The 23,771-nt window shown below is 38.0% G+C and overlaps 1 protein-coding gene across 4 annotated transcripts in view; it reads right to left on the reverse strand.

Annotated features, from left to right (window-relative positions):
* The window catches only part of dennd1a (DENN/MADD domain containing 1A), a 509,155-nt gene that overhangs the window by 355,648 nt on the left and 129,736 nt on the right, over nucleotides 1-23,771 (reverse strand). For all 4 annotated transcript variants that reach the window (XM_060841064.1, XM_060841063.1, XM_060841067.1 and 1 more), the window contains exon 3: nucleotides 16,407-16,450. In XM_060841064.1, coding sequence (XP_060697047.1) covers nucleotides 16,407-16,450 — 44 coding nt within the window. The remainder of the gene's footprint in view (nucleotides 1-16,406; nucleotides 16,451-23,771) is intronic.

Consider the following 23,771-nt stretch of genomic DNA (forward strand, 5'->3'; position numbering starts at 1 on the left):
CATAGGTTGCACCGGAAAGGACCATTAACTTTTATTTCTTGAGATTTGTCAGACTTTGCAGAACACTTAAAAATAAATTATGCTAGTGGACAGATCTGTACAAAGGATCAGTAATTTGCAGAAAAAAAAAGGTCAAACCACCCCGCCACCCCTCATTTAAAAAATAATGGAAGAAAGAGTGGAATGAATACCATTGGGAGCTGGTATACAGTGGGGGGTGAGTGGGCCTGCTTGTCTTTAACATTATCTCCAGATCCTTTTACACTTCATGGTTTCAGGTCAAACAACAGCAAGGTGACTTCCTACTAATTACCACTTATCACCAATCTTAGTACACCTCGCTGTTGAACCCCATTTAGTGAAACAATGAGGGTAGTAACAGCACAAAATGAACTCAGCGTGCGAGCTTCAACGATCATCAATGGCAGCATGTAAGTAGCATCACTGACCACATCCTGAAGAACACAGGTAGGCATTCAGGAGATGGTAAGGGCTTACATGAGAGAATGATTGTAGATAACATCAAATAATTCAATCTGTCACACTTGCATCAGTTACAGTGTTAGTTGGAGTGACTAGTATATAGGCCTGTTAAAAACCAAGGTGTTTTCACACCGAAGATGCCATTCATCATGTGGATTCTCACTATGCTATATGGGACAGATTTAGCAGATTAAAACTGCATATCCATGATGTACTGTTTACCCTCACAAGCAGCAAAGTTGTACATTACCTAAATCTAGAACGCCATGCCCTGCATATCCCTCATTCCTCGAATCACATCAAGCCAGGTGTCAAAGGTTCACTCAACGAGGTGTATATGAAGAACACATTGACAAGAGCATCAGATGCACCTGAAAACCCAGCACTAACCTCTTGAAGCTACATCACAGGACCAATGCTTGTGAAACAAAAGATATCTAAAGTTGAACAATTACACAATCATCAAGGCAGATCATGCTCTGTAGCTCTCAAATCCACTTGCAAATGGTGGAAAATTATACAACATTTGAGGAAGTTTTCTTTCAATTCATTCTAGTTGTAGTCAGAATTGTGCTTTGTTAAAATACAGCAATACGAACAAAATATGATTTGATGATATCAGATGCTGGGTTTTTTTTCTGGCTGATTTATACAATTAATTTGAAAGATATTTCAAGTTCCAGGAATAGAGTCTTTTTTTCCCCCAAATATGAATGCAAAGAAAGAGCTAAATTCTCAATACCTAAGGAAGACAACAAAGGCAGTAATCTATTGAATGAATCAGAAATTTCAAAAACAATAGCCAAGTTTTTATACCTTAAAAACATCTTAAAATGCAGTTGATCACCACAGGTTATTTTTGGTACAAACTGGAGAAATTCAACAGTCATTAAACATTTTTAAATCTCCAAAGTGAAGATTTTTAATCATATACTTCAACTTTAATATGTTGAACGGAAATATTTTAAAGAGTCCATGTTGCAATGAGTACTTGCAGACATTTAAAATCATTGATTTTAATGGCTGATGTCATGAATCTTTGAAGCTTCCAAATATCATTCCAAAAAATTAGTCAATGGACAATAGGATCATTTTAAGGCTTCCTTCCGAGTCAGATGTAGCACTCTGAATGTTGAAATCTTCCCTCGATAAAATATCTTTCTTTCTGTCCAACAAATTGGATATAATGCATTTTTGTTCAATGGTTTGATTTGTTTGTACACTAATTGCATCCCACAATTTGACAACCAAACCACACAAAACAGCAAGTAGGGAAACATGCATATTTCCACTCTTCATGAAAGTTATTTTTTACCCCCTCCACCAACGATCCAACTAATTTATTCATGATCTCTGAATGGCTTATTAACGCACATATCAAAAAGATGAATTCAAAGACACAGACCCCCCTCAATTTGGGTGCTAAATCTTCACAGCATCTCTTGATCTTGATGGTTTTATGGAAGCTGAACATACCTCACACTAACAAGCTCTCTTCTTTACCAGCTTCTGGGATGCATAGCCCATACACGAGTATCATTCCACCCTCACTCATTTAAATGCTATCACTGATACGCACAAACACTCTTAGATGGGTCTTGATTTTCAGCATTGTTTTGAATTTGAAAACTACCAAATAGTTGCTGCTCTGAAATCTTTATTGGATTCAGCATTTCATTTGGCTCATTTAAGTACATACAGACACACCACATTTCTGATGAAAATCAAAGTGTCGTCAAGAGCTCTTTCCAATACATGTCTCTTAAGGTTAAACCAGTGTTCAGTTCCTGATTACACTGTACATCTGATCATGGGCATACTTTTCAGAACAGATTCCTCTTTCTTCCATTCTCACACTAACTTTCCCAAATATGAGATTTCCTCACTGCAACACAGCCCCTTGACAAATCAGCAAACAGAATGGCTATGAGCTTCAAAGCAGCTTCATACTTTTGTTGAAAGATCTATTTCTCTTTGGTGTTTGCCAGAGTCTGCCGTGTATGAAAGCGGTCTACAAATTTGAGCATTTCCACAACAGAGTTCACCCAGTTAAAAGTAAGTAAAACATTCATACATGGATCATAAAATTCAGCATGACTACTATCGCGATTATGGCATCATAGCTAAAATGGAAGTCAACTTACATGCCCAATACAAGCAAAAAAAAAATGATTTTGGGGAGCAGAAAAATGGACGTATGTCATCATTGTGTGCATTTTATCATTACACAAGTAAGTCTATCCCACATATTTGTCCTCTACCCATCATAAAAATAACTGTGAAATTAGCAGAAGAGTAGATGCACAACATATTGAAGACAGAAAGCAAAGATAAATACATGCTAATTTATGTTATTCGTAACAGGTGATTACAGATGAGGTGGTAATACTGGTTGAATTTGAGCATGTGAACAGTAACACATTAGCAGTTATACTATTGGGTGCACACACAATGAAACTTAAAAAAAATTTGGAGAAGTATATGGGAAAGGTTTGGAGGGATTATAGGCCAGGAACAGGCAGGTGGGACTAGTTTAGTTTGGGATTATGTTTGGACCAAAGGGATTTTTTTTTCCCTTGTTGTATGATTCCATGACTGCTACACTGCATTCTTAAAAGTGACCTATTCGATTAATATACCAGAGGTTTTAATAGATTTCCTTTACTGCGGAGAACCAAGCAATAGCCATATGGAACGCGATGGGAATCAGGAAGCAGTTATTAGGAATTGTCAAGTTGAGGTTCTACGTTACTGTAGACTGCCGTAATACAGCAGCATTAAGGCAAGGAATTCCAATTTTAGCGATGGTATAACAAATCAAACTACTGTATTTACAAATTCTTGAAGTAGTCTAAAGATCATAATTATAAATTTAAATCTACTACAAAATGCCAAGTGAAGAATTGCAACATTACAGTAGCTCTTTGTAATTTGGATAAATGATACTTCAACAGTTACAATGGTATCGTGTTTCGGAAGGTTGAAAAAATGTTTACGCTTGTTTTCATTGGTTTGGCTATTAGGAGAAAATTTTGAGAAATGCAAAGTCAATAAGAGAAATTATTAAATTGATTCACTAAAAGAGAATCAGCTTATCAACTTATCATATTCACACTGAAAACCTTTTGAAAGTGAAATATTGCAACAAAAAAAAAAGACTGTCGTGCTAGTTGAACAAACAATAGTTTCTTAACATTTACACATTTCTTTGTGGCCAAACAAAGAAGACAGATACAAAGCATATTTTGCAAAACAACTGCAATAGAGATCGAAATTTAGATTTCTAATGTCCTGACAATAAGACTCCAAAAAGGCAAATATGAACTTTCACTTCTGACACAAATATTTTTGTTCCTTTATTCTTTTAATTAGTCAAAGAAAGAAGGTAGGAGAACACCCCCATCTACATCAATGGAGCCAAGGTTGAAAGAGTGGAGAGCGTCAACAGGGATGACAATAACCAACACTAAATGTCCTGGACTTCCCACATCGTTGTGCCTTCTTGACTGTCACATCGACACCTCTTCTGGCTCAGGAAATTTGGCATGTCCACAAGGTCCATGACCAAATTTTACAGCTGCATAATTGAAAGCATACTGCTGGGTGTATAATGGCCTGTATGGTAACTGTTCTGCCCAGGACCATAAGAAATTACTTTCTGGGTTAGAGTGGTGCTGGAAGAGCACAGCAGTTCAGACAGCATACGAGGAGCAGGATGCTGCCTGAACTGCTGTGCTTTTCCAGCACCACTAACCCAGAATCTGGTTTCCAGCACCTGCAGTCATTGTTTTTACCCATAAGAAATTACTTGTGCGTACAGCCCCGGCAATCACAGAAGCCATCTTTCAGGCATGGATTCCATTTACATGGCTTGTGGCCACTGAAAGGCTGGCAACCTCTAAGTTAAAAATCAGGTTATGGTCCAACACATTTATTTAGAAGTCGAAGCTTTCGCAGTGCTGTTCCTTCGGCAGGTAGCTAATGGGGCAGGATCATAGGACTTTTTTTTTACGAAAAGATTAACGTATCATATAACTGGTGCAATGTATTGAACAATTCTAAATTTTTGTTAAGTCTTTAATCACTTAGAATGGGGATATAGGTTTCAATTCATTAATATAGAAATCCCAGAACTTCTTTCAAGTCACAGTCCCAAGATAACTTCAACTTTAATGCATCGTCTGAACTGAGATGTCACCTTTTGGTCTTATAAAACCTCAAGTTATACAGACAATGCAGATCAGAAGGAACTTCCACCTCCACTCGCTCTATCCCCAAATTTTGGCAGAAACTGGCAAAAGAACCAATGGCTACATGTGGGGAAAAATGTATTTTATGATGTGAGTAATTAATATTCGCAATACACAGAGTGAGGGGCAAAAACTGTTCCAGCTTTTAAAAAGCAAACTGGATAGGCTTTAAGAGAGAAAAAAAATTGCAGAAGATGGACATAGGTGTGGGATCAGCTGAGTTGCTCTTACAGACAGCCAACACAGAGGTAACCAGGCTGAATAGTCTCCTTTTTTGCTGAAACAATTCTGAGATTCTTCGATAAAGCTCCTAACTGACTGTGAAACATTGGCATATTCGGAGGTCATGAAAACTGCTGTTACAAATTACAGCCTTCTTTTGTCTTTTTTTCTGTTATGTTGCAAACAGGTTGCTCATGTAATTCTTTCCTGAGTCACATTCATCTATAAAGATATTGGGTCAAGTCTTTCTCGGGAAGAAACAAACCTAATCTTTAGTAACCAATTTCAAACATCCTGACTGAACACAAATCACCCGGCTGCTTAAAAAGCAATAGAAGCAACTCTAGATTAACACTTGACTAATTCGAAGCATCACCAAACAAATCCTTTTTCCAAAAAAAAGCAGACAGCCAAGAACCATTATGCCAAGTTTAACATTCTCCTATTTTCGTTCATTGCTCATGCAAAGTATTAACACCACCAGAGTGAAATAGCAGGGCAAAATCTGACATTTTGAGAAAAATCAAATTAACAGAAAGAGCTAGGTTATTAACCAAATAAAAAAATTGTTTTTTTGAAATTGTCCACATTACAGTTTGTCCACATTACAGATCTCCGTGCTTAAATTGACCTGCAACAAATACTATGCATTTTAAAGAATTAAGACTTTTAAAAGGTCCAAAAATGTATTGTTTAATAATTCAAGATAAGCTGTCAAAAAGCAAATTTCTTAACAACTACATGTAAAGTGTATGTGATGGCAAGATTATGTTAATTCAAATTGACATGAAATAGCATAATTACACCAAAACAAAATTCAATATTCAACCAATGGTTCATGCCTAATATTTTCTTAAAGTCAAAAGCAAATCAACACACTGCTCACAACAATACTGCCACAACAGCATTAGAGCTTAACCAGATCCAAAACTGCTGTACCCATTCTTTTGGCTGACAGAACGCTGTGATTTAAAAGGTGACACCTGCTCATACAAGCAAATTACTCCAGTATTGTGGACATTGCAATTGTTCTGAGATCTGAAGTTCAGGGTGTTAAAAAATTAGCCAGTTTCTGTCTTTCATCGTTATCCAACATCATGCTTGAAACACATATTTATAGCTCCTCAGAGAACTAAACCAGGCTCAGCCAAAGATCCTTGTAACTATGTCCAATGTTCATTCTATATTCAAACTTTCATAAGGCAACTTGGGTAAGGACACCATTCAGAATTGGCAAAGCTGTAACTAAACTAAAGCCAATGTTATTACAACAGTAGGAAAGGAATTAATTTATAGGACCGAGTGTGATGTGGAATCTAAATTGTGAGGAAAGTACAACATTAAAAAAAAGCCACATGACAGTTCACATCAGGTACAAGTCCATAATCTGTGGACTGCAAATCTTTGAAATCCAATTATATAGGTGTTGAGTGAGAACACAAGTGTGGTCACGTAAAATCAACCCACAAATTGGTTGCTGCCGAAGTCTCTTATTGTGGATCAAAGCCCAGCTCAAATGTCAGTTCAGCAATTGTTTACACAGTTTAAATCTCTTGCTCTGACCATAAACTCCCTCGTGTTTTTGTGGTTCAACCATCCTGCCAGCTTTAAAGGCCTTTCTGCATTTCAGTTGTAAGGTCCAAAATGCTAAAAGAACAACTTTTCTGACAGTGGACCCCAGTGTCTAAAGTTCATACATGAATTTGTAAATAGGTATAAGTGAACCATGTGTTGTCAGACACACTGCGCATCACTCAAAAATTGTTACTCAGTAGTCACAGAGTCATATAGTAACAAAATAGAGCCTTCGGTCCAACTCGCCCACATGGAGTAGAAATCCCAGCCTGACCTAGTCCCATTTGCCACCATTTAGTCTATAGCCCACTAAACAGCTTCCATTCATATACCCATCCAAATGTCTTTTAAATGTCGCAATTGTATCCACTTCCACAACTTCCTCTAGCAGCTCATTCCATACATACACCACCCTCTGCATGGAAAAGTTGCCCTTTAGGCCCCTTTTAAATCTTTCCCATCTCACCTTACACCTTTGCCCTCCAGTTTTGGACTCCCCCCACTCCAGGGAAAAAAACCAAGTCATTTCATCCTATCCATGCCCTCATGATTTTATAAACCTCAAGAAGGTTACCCTTCAGCCTCCAACACTCCAGGGTAAAAAAAAGCCCCAAACTATAAAGCCTCTCCCTATAACTCAAACCTTCCAATCCTCACAACATCCTTGTAAATCTTTTCTACACCTTCAAGTTTAAGAACATCCTTCCTATAGAGGCTGACCAGAATTGTACAGTGTTCTAAAAGTGGCCTCATCAACGTCCTGTACAGCCACAACATAACATCCTAACTCCTATACTCAATGTTCTAACCAAAAAATGTAAGCAAACCAAATCTCTGCTTCACCATTTTCAAAGAATGCACCTGCAACCCTAGGTTCCTTTGTTCAGTAACACTCTACAGGGCTTTTCCATCAAGTGCAGAAGTCTTGCTCTGGTTTGCCTTACCAAAATACAGTACCTCACATTTATCCAAGTTAAACTCCATCTGCCATTCCTTGGCCCATTGGCCCATCTGATCAAGGTTCCATTGTACTTTGAGGTAACCTTCTTCAATGTCCACTACACCACCTTTTTTGGTGTCATCTGCAAACTTACTAACCATCATTCCTATGTTCACATCCAGTCATTTTTATATAAATGACAAAAAGCAGTGGACCAAGCACTGATCCTTGTGACATTGCTGGTCACAGGCCTCCAATCCAAGATCTATACAAATGCAGAAATCAGCAAATTTGTTAGCATTTAGACACTTATATTAATATGTTTCTTTATAACTGCACTTAACTTTTCCAATGCAAACAAGCCAAAAAACGCTTCCCCAGTCAATGTTATTTTGACATGGGTCAGTAATGATGGTTATCATTAAAATGCATACTTGTCACCACCTCATCTCCACTGCTAAAACTCTCAAGATATATCCCGAGGCACTAAGTTCTGGTCTCCGTAAACCTCAGATCATCTGCCTTGCCCATCTGCATCTGCACTCCTTCCTAAAATAAAAATCATACAAAATTCTTCAATCAACAATGTATTTTGTACAGATACACAAATTTTGAAACACTCGTTCGTATTTGCAAATTTCCTCAAGGTGTCACCTCAATTACTTCTACAATATTCTCTGGCACTACTTCTCAAATTGCAGGCTCCCCTCTCCCAGCTGAAGCTGTTCATTCAATTATTTGATCCTCCTCAATCTTCCCTTTGACTATTGGCTGATGATGCAGCTACTGTAGCCTTGAACTCCACAATGTTCTGCCTTACTACGTGACTCTGTTTTGAAAAGTCTTCTCATCATCCATCTCTTCAATCCTGGCTTCAGTCACATCCTCTGATCTTGTTTCCAATAACTGCTTGGTCTCCTCACCCTAACTCATGCCTGGTTTTTGAAATAATCTAACTATACTTAAAAGGTAAGCTGTCATTGCCATTGTTAAGAAATTGATGGACCTGTAACTAAAGCTACTCTAAAATCTTCCGATTAGATTTGCAGAAATTTGAAATATGTTCATTTAGCTAATAACAGTCATTTTTCTACTGTTGAAGCGGAGAGAAGCATCTCACCTCAGTCTCCTTCAATTTCGCTTAATAATTTATGCTTAGAAATTAATGAGGACAGAGCTAAGGGAGCTGGTACTAGAACAGAAAGGCAGGCTGAAAAAAAAGGTGACCAAAACTGTCCCTGCATTATTGCAACAAGTTTACTCATCCATTTTCTGTCATGTTGGGGATAATGAAACAGGAAAAATATGTTTGAAATATCAAATGATAAAGTTACGATCAGCAGATCAAAAAAAGGGAAAGAAAATCAAAAAGAAATTTCAAAGTGAGCACTGAGATGTTTTTTTTAAAACTTTAAATGGCATTTTGATACCTAATTTACAACTTATGGGTGAAACTACAATAGAAAACTATTCCTTTTTCAAAACCTTTTTTATAAAATTTCAGAGGATCACTGTAGAAGCTGGAAGTCCACAGAACTATCTTGCCTTAGGGAAAATGTTGTTTTCCTCAACGTGCCAGAATCTAAGCTTTATTGGTTGACAAGAATCAACTACAAACATAATCGGCCAACTTACTATCATTTGGCACTTAGCAAAACAAAATCTGACTGCTTGGAAATTTAGCCCAAATAACTTATTCCATTAGTACTTTTTTTTTCATTTCAGCTATGTGTTGAAGCTTGATCAATTTTAATTTTTTTTAAAATTCTAATCACTTTCTTGTTTTTACATCGATGATCTTGAAATTACAATCAGAAATATTTTAATGAAATCAAATCATTTGTCATAGTTACATAGGGTATTCAGAAAAGATCTACCTACACAAAGACTTCAAATATTTGGCAGCATTACATTTATTGCCCATCCCGAATTGCCAGAACATTGTTAAGAATCAACTGCATTGCTGCGGGTCTGAAGTCATGTGTAGGCCGCACCAGGTAAGGATGGTAGATTTCCTTCCCTGAAGGACATGAGTGAACCAGATGGATTCATATGACAATGAGCATTAACATGGTAACCATGCGAGTAGAGTAATGTTGTAATCCTAGACTTTCCTTTTACTGAATTTAAAATTCACCATCTGCTATATGGGATATGAACCCAAGCCACCTGGTCCTCTGGACAGTGATGCCACCACCTCCACTTTAACTAGATACTATGGCAATTCCTGCACATGGTGCATATAACCAAACATTTGCATTCAATAATTTTACTAACTAGATAGCAATTTTATCATTAGCGCAAACATCATTCCACTCATGCAACATAAATTAGTTAAGGGCAATGGATAAGCTCTCCTTCTCTGCCCACACCATCAACCCTGATGCAAACCTCAATGCAGTTTCATTTACCAGGCTGCACTATAAAAATACTTCACATTATTGGTTGTTTGCCTATTAACCTGCAGCCTGGTGCTAAGCACCTCTCAATGCAGGGGAATGATCTCACCTGCCCTCACAGCTTAAGCACACAGTGTTTCAGAATTCATGTGGCCATTCTAGATTCTGCTTTTGTTCTGCACCGAGCCCTTTTTTTAAAAAAGTCTCTTTCTCTCTCACACACACACACACACACACACCTCTCACTCTCTAGACGTCCTATCTTTTGTGTTTGTGGGAAGATCCACAAGACCACAGTCACATATCAGAAACAATACTATAATCTTCATTGAAAACAACAAATGCTAGAGATCACAGCAGGTCAGGCAGCATTCATGGAGAGAGTGCAAGCTAACATTTTGAGTCTAGAAGACTCATCGAGATAACTCTTTATCAAAGCTCTCTCTCCATGGATGCTGCCTGACCTGCTGGGATCTCCAGCATGTTGTTTTCAGTACAGATTCCAGCATCTGCAGTAATTTGTTCCTACAATCTTTATTCTCCTGGAGTAAATGTTTCCTTTTAATGAATGGTGATAGCCCTATGATACTTCATTCAGATGACTTTTTCCTCATATAAACTTTAACTATCAGTATCAGTGTGCAATTCTACATAAAAGGCATTCAACAACCGAGCCTAATGCTATCATCATTCATTCACACAGTGACCTTGAGTCACCATTTCTGGAATCAGTTGACATAAGTAGAATTTGCTGTTATCTTACTCTTGTTAAAAAAACTCCTTAAATCTTACTTCTTCAAACACAATTTTAACTAGTTCCCCAAATCTTCCCCTCTTCACGTAGAGGCTCGACTTGAACTGTGAAGCAACTGAAGATGTCAATAACGTTTTCAAAAACTATATAAATGTAAATTATTGTGGAACTGCTGGAAAGCTGGAAAAACAAGCCCCGAAACCAAATTCAATTATAAAAACATCCACCCTTGCATCACCAAAGATCAACTAATGCAACACGCATCAGGAATTAAAACTGGGATTTAAAACTTTGGCTGGATTATACACCATATGAGCTACTTACCTGCTGAAATAAATCCCTCAAGTGTTTCAATGTTTTTACTTTGCATCCTTTTGGTGAGTGGCTGGATTTAAATAGCTTATTGGGAGCTTGGGATAAGCATTGCAGCCCACTGAAAACAATGGTTTGTAATTTTCTTCTCTTATGGGAAAACTATGTTAATCAACTGATGAAATATGTTATGTTACATTGTGATTATAATCATGGGCTTCCAATAAAAAAGTCACTGCTAGAAATAAGCATGATACTGATTGTAATGATTATTTAATGACTCCTAGCTTAACAAAAGTTAAAATACCTGAATAAAGTATCACTCCCATCTTGACAATGTTACATTTTTAAAAATAATTACTTTTGTAGATATAAAAATCAGCCATTCCACTACTGAAAAACCTACTTATCCAAAATTTCTAAAAGGATTCATGCTGTATGGCCAATCAACTTTTCCCCGTTTAGAATGGTAATCTCATTTCAAATCAATTATAAAGTTATTATTGTGCCAAGATATTGTGTAAGATAGCAGCTATGTTATGTATTAAATTTGTCATACATCATAATGTCATTGCCATAAGTATATTCACACAAATGAGGAGACAAATTCCACTTTGTAAATAATTATAAGCAAGACCGCTAAATTGTGGAAAATGCATTTGTTACGTCATCCCTTTGTATCAAACAACTTATTTACATTTCAGATTACATTTTTCATGAAACCCTGAGATCTATCAGCACCAAGAATCTGAAATAATGAGGGAGAAAGACTTGTAACAACACATCAGGTCTGCATTACTTCCGTGTCAAAAAGAAAGGTTTCTTCTGTAGTGATGGCTCATTTATTCTGCCCATAATTGAGAAGCAAAGATGAAACTGATGAACTTTTACTGCCCATTTGTCTTTAGCAGACAATTAAGACTGAGGAGATCAAAATGGATTATCATACCACGCAGACAACCAGCCTAGCAGTCATACATCTCCGAGGCCACAGATTTGTGACTCCCTTTCATCCCTCCCCTTTATTCTTATGCTTTTTCCTCTCTAAAGGCAGCAATAGCTTTGTGGCTCAAGGGAAGCCAAAAGCCTGGCCATCATTAGTCAGTCACAGATGCTGAAGTAACATGCTTTTTCGGTTTCTAAAGGATCGAGCCACAATAATTTGTGACAGAGTCCCCTGCAGAAGTATAAAGACCTTCAGGAATAAAATTTCGCTGGTAGTTGCAGCACTAAAGTCTCTGATCCTCTGCAAAGAAACAGTACATTTAAAATTTATTTTACCCACAAACAAGCAGACATATTGGGATTTGATAGTCTTCTTTACAAGCAATACTTTTTTTAAAAAAAATCATTTTTCTTTTGGCAGTTACAAGACACCGAGTCAATGTAAAGTTTACTTCTATCAGAAAAAAAAACAGCAAATAGGCACTTCTGGCTAACAAAAAGGCCACCATTTTTCCCATTAAAATCAAAGCTAAACCAAACATTTTTTTCAAAGGAACAAGACTTAACGCCAATTGTGCTACACATCTTTATTTACCTACATGCAAATGATTTAAGCCATTAATTCAGAAAAACATTAAGAATAAGTCCTTTGTGTCAGCACCAAAAACACAAAGAAACCAATGGTGAGGCATTTTTTTAAAAAAATGCTGCATCTCCCAGATCTGTTTATTAATAAAGACTCATTGCCCAAGATGATTTACAGGACAGCAATCACATGATGTCATCTGAAGCTCTATGTAAGGTCAAATAAGCTCAAGGAGTTTTAAACCACAGTCTAAACCCCCAGATGAGAAATCACTCCTATGCATTCATTACTTTGATAGTGCATACACTGTGGCACTGATGGGAAAGTTTTATTATCTGTGGAAAAAAAAGACAAAAATCCATTTATTTTAAATTTATCAAATTATAAAAAAGGAAGATTTACTTTTGAAAGTACACATATTTTCTGCTTTACACTTGAAACATTTCTGTTGACAGTAAGCTATTCAATTTTACTCATTTTAATTCAACTATTGAGATTAAATATTTGTAAAAGATGAAATAAACAACAGTACATTTATGACTAGATAAATACAGATTTCTCTCCCGCCATAAAGGACTATTTACTTCTGCACATTTCTGTCCACCTGAAAAATACACCTTTACCCCCCAGTCAAAAAGCATGTCTATCCACTCCTAACAAGTCAAGTGTAAGAGGTGATTGAGATTTAAAGACTGTACTGTCTTTTTAGGTAGGCAGAATTCAGATGCACCGGTGCCCTACAACTCCATCAAACAATACATGACTCCAAAAAGCTGAGGAGCTTGATGATATGTCCAAGATCTAAAACTTGAATTCGCTCTCCACAAATGTTTTTGAACTGTCAGATTTTCTTCCAGCATTTCCTGTTTATATTTCATAAAGTAAGAGCTTTGAAGAACACAGGATATATTTAAGATCACAAGAATCAGTAGACAACATGGCCCCTTAAATCTACTCTGCTACTCAACACAATCATGGTTAATCATCACAATAAGTTACACTTTAATATTCATTCTTCACATCAATCGATTTTCTGAAAAATTCACTGAATTTTTTGTCCATCCCAACTTTAAATATTTTCAATGGTGAAGGGTCCACAACCAACCGGGTACAGAATTCCAAAGATTAACACCACTTAGAGTAAAGGAATTTCTCATCATCAGCGTCCAAAATGATTGGTCTCCCTGCAGAGATTCTGCCTACATTTTTTAGGCAGAGGTGCAACTTCTCAATGAACACCGTCAAGGCCTATCAATCTTGTGTTTCAATGAGATCACCTCTCATTCTCCTAAATTTCAAAGAGTATTGGTGCAACTTACTCTGCATTTCAATACTGGACAACTGCTTCATCACAGGAACCAATCTACTGTACTTTCTCTGCACCATCACCACTATAACTATGTCCTTCCCTAAATATGGAGGGCAAAGCCGCACACTGTATTCTGTTTGGTTTCAACAAGATGCTGTAGAATTGTAACAATTACCCTTACAATAAAGGCAAATGGCACAATTCGATTTCCTAATTGGGTGCTCTACCTGTACACTCTGTTTCTTGTAGTAGTCATGCAGGATCATGGGGAAGGCAGGTTAGGTAGTGTTCAGGCTCCCAGCCCACCCATTCCTTTTCAGCTGACCAGTTGCATTTTCAAAAAGTTATTTCTTAACTTCACCTTTTGTATCACATTAATCTCTTGTTATTTCTGTGGCTGGGTGTAGCAGTTTCAGTCGGACAGTTCCAGGCCCTTGGCAGTTTTGAGAAGGCTCCAATCTACAACAGTTGAGAAGCCCCCTGGCCTCGACAGTTGTGACACTTGCGCTCACCACCCCAACTCTTGTCGTCTTTGTCTCATATACATATACACACACATAGCACTGTTTTTGTGGAGGCGTATGTACATTTTACTGTATTTTCACAAATACATGTAACAATAAATTGCTATCTAGTATGCCCAAGTCCCTTTGAACAACAAGATGTACAGGTCTTATCCCTTTAAAATATTCTGCTTCTCCATTCTGACTGCCAATTTCACACTTTCCCACATTATACTTTCTGCTTTGGTCTCCATTCACTTAATATGTTTATGCACCTTTAAAAGGGGAATAATAAAAAGTAACAAAAGGTGAATAAAAGTATTGGATCTGAAACAAATCGGTTTCTCTCCACAGATGCTGCTTGAACTGCTAACTACTTCCAGCATTTTCTGCTTTTATTTCAGATTTCTAGCAGTATTTTGCTGTTATTTATATTTCTTCAGCTTCTAAGCCCTTCTTGCAGCTTATTTTCACACCTAGCTTTCTTTCGGTCGCAAACTTGGATATATTACATGAGTGATTCCCTTTAAATCTATCCTGTCAGCTACATCCTCAAAAAAGCTCTAGTAAATTTCTCAATTATGATTTTACATTTGTGAAACTATGTTGTCTTTTTATAATTACCATTGACAATGCTTTTCTAAGTTTATTCTTAAAAATGTCTTAATTATGCATTCCAGCATTTTCCCAACGACTATTGACTGTCTGGCCAGTGGTTCCTGGCTTCCTCTTGAATAATGATATTACGTTTGCTAATCTACAATTTGTTAGAACTATTCATGAATCAAGGAGATTTTCAAAAATTATAACCAGAGACAGTATCCACAATCAGTGCAGTTCTCTTTCAGAATCATAGAGTGTACATCTTTGGTATTTGTCAGATTGTAGCACCTTCAGTTCCACACTCTTTGCAGCCCCTTCAGCTCAAAAACAGCTTTATTTCCTAAAATATGCCTGTTCCCCTAAACTTTAGTTCATCTAAGCTATTTGTAATAGGAATGCTACCATTCAGCTCAAAGTCTTAGACCAAGGACTGATTCTCACAGACAAGAGTATATTGGAGGTCAGCAGACCTCACCGAATGCCTTACACATTGAGAATGGTAACATCACACCATGGTGCCAAAAGATGACTGGAGTACACCAGCAATATTCAGCACCTTCAACAAAAGGATCTATAGGACTATAATGATTTTAGGGATGATTTTGTCATGGGGGTGGGGCAAGGAGAGATGAACCGTTGGGGAGAATTTCTCAAAGTAAGTTATTAATTGGCTTTCAATCGGTATAATAGGTTTAATGAGGAATAAATATGAAAAATATAGAATAGTGATACAGATCTTTCCATTCTATCAAAAGGCTGCATGCGGTCAAACTCGGGGCATTCCCACAAGGAGAGAGGTGGATTAAACAGCAACAAATACAAGCTGCTCTCGCATGCCTCCTAGCAATCATTGTAAAAACAGCTTAAACACAGAGAGATCCATAGTCCGCTCACAGTCTTGGGGACTCAGAAAGGAAGAGGAAAATAAATTGAAACATAACAACATGAAACAAATCTTTCTACGATTCTTTAGTTTGGAAACAATTAACAGTAAACTTGCATCTTTCTACATTTAATATTGTAATGGGATAGTGCATACAATAATCAGCATTTTTTCAGAACTACCATCAACAGAACTGGTTAGAGAAACTATCCCAGTGCAGTCTCACAATCATAGATTAGAACTTGATAAATTTCACAGAAGCAATGTCTGAATCTCATACTGCTGATGCTCTTTTTTCTTGAACTTCCAATTTGTCATTTAAACAGCTATTTGCCAGATATCATCTACAAAGAAAACTAAAAAAAAAATCATCTGTTGTCCATATAAGCAAGTATGGATTTTACTACATAGAATTGCTTTGAAAAAAGCCATGCTGGGTTGCAAATTTTGCCTCCTACTGTATATTTTTACAAACTGTCAATGTCATCATCATCTTCATCAGTGGCTCTTAATTATCACCCCCATCTCTTCCCCAAAAAAATTCATTTGTCTCCTTCATTAAACTGAACAGCAGTGATATCTTGAGTGACTCTGAAATAAATTTTGCTATGTTAAAAAAAAAGTTAATTATGCATTCCAAACCTGGTCGCTGTAGTCCTCAGGGAATTGTCTCCGCACCTCAGGATCTGTAAATAATTGACAGATAATATTAATTGGCTTTGGATTAGCGAGCAAGCAGAGTATCACACATTAATATTTGATCAGAAGATGATAGGGACCTGGCAGGGGATCTAAGGGGCAGCTGAGGCTGTTATGTTGATTAGGGCCAGTGAGAACTGTTCAAGGCTTCCCCTTTTCCCTCCTCCAGTTAGGTAAAAAAGGAGAATATTTGGCGCACCCTTTAGTTTCAAGACAGTTTTCTACCCTAACCTCCTACAAGCTGTAAATTGTCATCTAGACGTGTTGCCAGAATATCAGAAGGTCTTTCAAATTCCAGAGAGCCTGCTTTGATTGTGATTTTATTAGCTATCTAGTTTGGCTGACTATAGAGCATAATAAGATAAATGTCCCAAATTTAGGTTACATCTCTGCCAGCTACTCATGTTCTGCTACCAGCATCCAGCAGAGCCTGCACAGTGCTATCAGAGATCAACTTATGAATAATAGGGGGACATGCAGAAGGGTCAATTTAATGCGTGGAATTCTTCCAAAAAAAAACCCCGATTCCAAACAGTTCCTTGAGGCTAATTAGAACAGTGCTGAACCTTTGTCAGCATGCATGACAACAGTATCAAAGATTTAAGGAGGGAAAAAAAAGGAATGCTGTACGTACAGAACACTAAGTGACAGAAAATATTTTTTAAAACATACGCTTCAACTTGTTTTGTCAGATCTCTGCTGTCATTAGATTATGAAATGCAGTATATTGGCAGGGGATTGTCATGTACTTCTATTAGCCTCAATTACATGAATGCAGTTAATTGACACAAAATTAGAATTAACTGCTGATCCAGATGAAACAGCATTACACAGTAAAAACAATGATGATCAGTAGAATACAGATTCAGTCGTGTGACAACAAAGAAAATTCTCCATACTCCCAAGACAGAAAAAAAAACACATATTGGAATTAATTCATGTTTAAATAATGTTTTTAAAAATTCCAGAATAAAATTATTTCAGAAGTCCCCTGCAGGATGTATAGGCAAAGCACACCTTCCAGCCATATAATATATAGTTGAATGTAACAGAGTGCTAGTGTTGATGCAGTTTGTGCTCAATTCTCATGTTCTGGTATCTCTAGAACACTGTAGCTGTTAGGTAAATGGTACAAAAAAAAAGTGGAGCAAGTCAATTCAGGCCAAGTTAATCCACATAATGATTTGATTTTCTGTGTTGAAAACATTATTGATTTTGGGCAAACATGCATCTTTCACCCTTTAGGCTTCGTCTGTCCAAACACAAACTTGATATGACAAAAATATCTTTGTTTAGAAAGAAGTGCACGTACAAAACCATAAACAAATCAAGTGTTTTGAAGATAACTGTGGAAATGCAATAATTAGCAGAAAACTCTGAAGTGACTCAACATGTTCATTGACAATAAATTGCACCTGAATCTGACCCCACGTAACTGGTGAAAGTCATGAGTATTCAGTTTCTTGGTTACATAGAGCAACTAGTACTCATTTTAAACTAAATAGATCGGAACTTGTTCCACTGAAGACTGTTGTCACTGTATCGATGACAAACACAAATATTGCAACAAAAGCATCCATTGAAATATATTGTAAGTTTAAAAGGTTGCTAGCTGGGTAATTGAAATATTATTATAGTACAATTGAAATTGTATTCCATGTGATTCGAGGTTTGTTCAGCACGACATCATCATGATAAAGTGAGAAAGCCTAAATGCATATTTAAATAATAAGTAGATCTAACTTCAAGACAGTGACAAGAAATGTAATTTTATATTCACTATATCAATAGCTAACCAAAAATTACTGTTTTGCACATGGCTGGTTCACAGTATTTTCATGAAAAAAATAATTTTACTATTCTCACCAGAATCCAAAGTTCAGTGAATTGTACCTGCTAGTCGTATGAATTTTGTGCTCCAACAAATTATTTTTAAGTTACTATTCCAAAATCAAATCGAGAAAACTACAGCATTTGATCTGATATTTATATCAGGAAAATAAAATGTGTTCACTGAACTTTACAGTAATTACGCAAAACACACTTTTTACCCCCACCCCAAAAAACAAATCTGTTTCTTGCTACATTTTGATTTCATTTCAAATTATGGACATTTCTTTCTCAATCCATAGATCCATTGTGGATTTCAAGGGTGGACTTCTACTGCTATGAAAAAAAAGGCGCTGAAACCATGAAAATCTCATCCCAGAAGCTTCCCCTTCTGAATCATAAAGTACATTCTTGGAGCAAGGGTACACTCCCCTCTTCATGAAATTGTGGTGAAAATTGAAATTATGACTGCCCAGATAACTCACCAATAAATACCACATTAATGAAAGTATTAACTAATCTACAGTTTATGCTAAGACTTGTTTTTCTCTAACTAAACCAATATACATTAATTTAATTATTCCTGGGAGAGATTTTAAACAATATTTTCTACTTAGGCGATCCAAACCCAACTTGCAAGAGAGCTGACTTTTAATGTTAATAGGAACTGTTAAAAGTTGGGTAGCAAGAAGTGGCCTTGAGAGAGAAAACAAATAACCACATCATCTTCTATCAGATTATTAATTTTAGATTTCCAGATGCAGAAATAATGTTTCCGTCCGGGGGTGAGAAAAGCTACAGGCTATTTATATACAATAGTCACCAAGAAATCAAACAAAAAATGTTTGATCTAAAGGAGTTATGACAACATATAACCTTCTACATGAGACAGTAACTGCCATGAATACTGTAGACTTACTTAAAATAAAGTGAGATAAGTACATAAATATGAAACTATATAATATTGTTAGACCTGCATGAGGAAGAAATGAAGGAGGCTTGAGTAAAGAATAAAGGGAAGCATGGTCAGGTTAGAAGCAAATGGTCAGTGTTTCTGCTGTAGATTCTGTCATTGCAGTGTAAATACTTTGAAAAAGATATTTCAAAATCTAAAACAGATTTCACAATTTTATGAACAATTACATTGCCAACATTTAAATCATTGCACAGCTGTGAAACACTATGTGACATGCACTTCTTAAAAATACAAAATATCTCTCTATGCTCAGTGTTGCGACTAAACCCTCTTCAAATATAACAAGTAGTCAGTCTAGTCTCTAATTTTTATCATATTTAAAAGCAAGTGTAAGGTGCTGGGTTCCAGGTGTAATTTGATTGGTAACAACTTACTTTTAAAGCAAAACACACTTTCTTCTTTACTCCAATTAAAGAGGGAGAAAGAGAGAGAAAAAGAGAGAAGGAAGGAAAAAAAAGAAAGAAAGAAAGACAGAAAGAAAGACAGAGCGAGAAAAAGCGAGAGCGAGAAAAAGCGAGAGCGAGAAAAAGCGAGAGCGAGAAAAAGCGAGAGCGAGAAAAAGCGAGAGCGAGAAAAAGCGACAGACAAAGACAAAGACAAATACGAGACTAAGCGAGAGAGCTCCTGCTTTTAGCTGCAATGAAGAAAGACCTAACGTCTTCAACACCCCATCAACTACTGAAGCCCTATTTCTGTTCTTTCTACAGCTCCAACTTTTTTTTAAAAGCCCAAGGCCTCACAAGCTGTTAATTTTATTGGCTTGGAACAGACGGTTCGCTACCTTTGGCTCAACCTCTTGTCATTAAAAAAAAACATGGACAAAAATACACTTTTTCATTGTATTGTTACACTAGCCAAGCCCTAACTCTGTGATCTACCACTCTATGTCTCTCCATGCACTTGCCTCTGGTTTCTCCAACTTGCATCACTGGCTGTTCCTTAAGCTATCTGTAACAAGCAGTCTCCTTCTCAGCATCTCTGCCTTTCCATCTCTCAACTTATTCAAAAACTTCCATTCCAAGCTTTTGGATAATAATGTGATCTCAAAGAGAACCAAAGTATGTGGTAAAAGTGAGACAGTCAGTATAAGCTCACTTCCCACCATATTCCAAAATCTCCGGGGCATCTTTTCAATATATTACAAACATGACAGAAATACAAGTCATAAATCAAACAGAACTGCTAATGACTCATGCGTCAGAACTGTACACTCCCTGATGTGGCAAGAATATGGAGAGTGTAGCATAAGGAGTCCAAAAATCAGATATTTGCCATCAAGTTAAATGTAAGCAATTCATCCTCCATGGGGAGGACAATTTCTCACCATCAGGTGGTGAGAAGCCAACATGCAAACAATTGTATCTCATTAACTACCCTATTCTCAGAACTGACCTCTCCTTCCCAAATAACATTCATACAATCAAGATATACCATAGAAACAGTCCTGGGTCTTCCCTGGCCCATTCAATAGCCCTTTTCTTAAAGTTCCAATTATGGCCAATTTTTTCTTGTAATGAGCCAGCAAGGAGGGACAGTTTGTGAGCAATCATCATCAGGCACAGTGACAAGGTGAGTCAGAAGTGAAATTGGCTGGAAGGTTTCAGAGGAGGAGGTAGATGTGTGCCTTTGAGTGCCCATCATGCATGTGATCCTCAGTGTTGCAGGCTATGAACTTTTGTGAGATGCCTGAACAGCGACAATGAAACTTAGTGATGCCCTAGAGACTGAGGTAACAGAGATAAAATGGTGCCAGGAACCTTTTTAGAGCACAGCAGATCACCGACTTATTTCATTTCTTTCCAGCCTTTTTTTTAGATTAGACTTACAGTGTGGAAACAGGCCCTTCGGCCCAACAAGTCCACACCGACCCGCCGAAGCGAAACCCACCCATACCCCTACATTTACCCCTTACCTAACACTACGGGCAATTTAGCATGGCCAATTCACCTGACCCGCACATCTTTGGACTGTGGGAGGAAACCGGAGCACCCGGAGGAAACCCACGCAGACACGGGGAGAATGTGCAAACTCCACACAGTCAGTCGCCTGAGTCGGGAATTGAACCCGGGTCTCTGGCGCTGTGAGGCAGCAGTGCTAACCACTGTGCCACCGTGCCGCCCACTACTTCTTGTGAGTATCTGTGGCACTCAACTGTCATAGAGTTATACAGCATGGAAACAGATCTTTTGGTCCAATGTGTCGGCACCAATCTGACCTTGTCCAATTTGCCAACATGTCTCGAAAGGCATGAAGGTGGATAAATCCCCAAGACCTGATCACGTGTACCCTAGAATTCTGTGGAAGCTAGAGAAGTGGTTGCTGGGCCATTTAGAGATATTTGTATCATTGATAGTCACAGGTGAGGTGCTGGAAGACTGAGGTTGGCTAACGTGGTACCACTCTTTAAGAAGGGCGGTAAAGACAAGCCAGGAAATATTGACTGGCGAGCAAGTTGTGGGAGTCCTGAGGGATAGGATGTACATGTATTTGGAAAGGCAAGGACTGATTAGGGATAGTCAACATGGCTGTATTTGTGGGAAATCATGTCTCACAAACTTGAATGAGCTTTTTGAAGAAGTAACAAAGATGATTGATGAGGGCAGAGCAGTAGGTGCGATCTATATGGACTTCAGTAAAGTGTTCGACAAGTTGCCCCAAGGGAGACTGGTTAGCAAGGTTAGATCTCATGAAATACACAGAGAACTAGCTTTAGATACAGAACTGGCTTAAAAGGTAGAAGACAGAGGGTGGTGGTGGAGGGTTGTTTTTCAGACTGGAGGCCTGTGACCAGTAGAGTGACACAAGGATCAGTGCTGAGCCCTCTACGTTTTGTCATTTACATAAATGATTTGGATGCGATCATAACAGGTACAGTTAGTAAGTTTGCAGATGACAGCAAAGAGATTACAACAGGATCTTGACCAGATGGGCCAATGGGCTGAGAAGTGGCAGATGGAGTTTAATTCAGATAAGTGCGAGGTGCTGCATTTTGGGAAAGCAAATCTTAACAGGACTAATGGTAAGGTCCTACGGAGTGTTGCTTAACAAAGAGACCTTGGAGTTCACGTTCATAGCTCCTTGAAAGCGGAGTCACAGGTAGATAGGATCGTGAAGGAGGCATTTAGTATGCTTTCTCTTATTGGATTCTGAATTAGGAGGTGCTGGAAGAGCACAGCAGTTCAGGCAGCATCCGAGGAGATTTGAGCTATCCGGAATGGTTGAATAGGCTGGGCTGTTTTCCGTAGAACATCGGAGGCTGAGGGGTAACCTTATAGAGGTTTACAAAAATTATGAGGGGCATGGATAGGATAAATAGACAAAGTCTTTTCCCTGGGGTGGGGCAGTCCAGAACTAGAGGGCATAGGTTTAGAGTGAGAGGGCAAGGATATAAAAGGGACCTAAGGGGCAACATTTTCACACAGAGGGTGCTATGTGTATGGAACGAGCTGCCAGAGGAAGTGGTGGAGGCTGGTAAAATTGCAACATTTAAAAGGCATTTTGTGAACAGCCCAGTCTGTTCAGCCTCTTCCTATAGCTCAAATCCTCCAACCCTGACAACATCCTTGTAAATCTTTTCTGAACTTTTTCAAGTTTCACAACAAGACCAGAATTGCACAGAATATTCCAACTGTGGCCTAACCAACGTCCTGTACAGCCGCAACATGACCTCCAACTCAGTTACTCAAGACTCTGACCAATTAAAGAAACTAGGTAAAAACAATGACTGCAGATGCTGGAAACCAGATTCTGGATTAGTGGTGCTAGAAGAGCACAGCAGTTCAGGCAGCGTCTGAGGAGCAGTAAAATCGATGTTTTGGGCAAAAGCCCTTCATCAGGAATAAAGACAGGAGAGCCTGAAGCATGGAGAGAAAAGGTTATATGTATAGGAAGGGTTTGGAGGAATATGAACCGGGTGCTGGCCAGTGGGACTAGATCGGGTTGGGATATCTAGTCGGCACGGATGGGTTGGACAGTGCTGTACGTCTCTATGACTCTATTTGGTCCATATCACTCAAAACCCTTCCTATTCACACATCTTTTAAATGTTATAATTGTACCCGCTCCCACCACCTTACTCATGCAGAGTGTGGAGCACGTATAGAACAAGCCTGTCAGAGGAAATTATCCCTCAGGTCTTTAAAATCCTTCCCCTCTCACTTTAAACATATGCCCTCTAGTTTTGGAATCCCCCACCCAAGGAAAAGGACATTAGCAATTCATCCTGTCCATGTCCCTCACGATTTTATAAACCTCTAAGATCACCCTTCAGCCTCCAATGCTCCAGGGAAAACAGCCCCAGCATAGTTAGCCTCTTCCTATGACTCAAACCATCCAGTCCTGGCAACATCATGGTAAATCTTTTCTGTACCCTCTCAAATGTACAATGTATTTTAAAAAGGGCATTATCAATGTCCTGTACAGCCATAACATGATGTCCAACTCCTATAAGTCAACACACTGACCAATGAAGACAAGCATGCCCACAGCCTTCTGCACCACCC

This window comes from Hemiscyllium ocellatum, chromosome 21 (genome assembly GCF_020745735.1).
Source record: "Hemiscyllium ocellatum isolate sHemOce1 chromosome 21, sHemOce1.pat.X.cur, whole genome shotgun sequence".
Taxonomy (NCBI): domain Eukaryota; kingdom Metazoa; phylum Chordata; class Chondrichthyes; order Orectolobiformes; family Hemiscylliidae; genus Hemiscyllium; species Hemiscyllium ocellatum.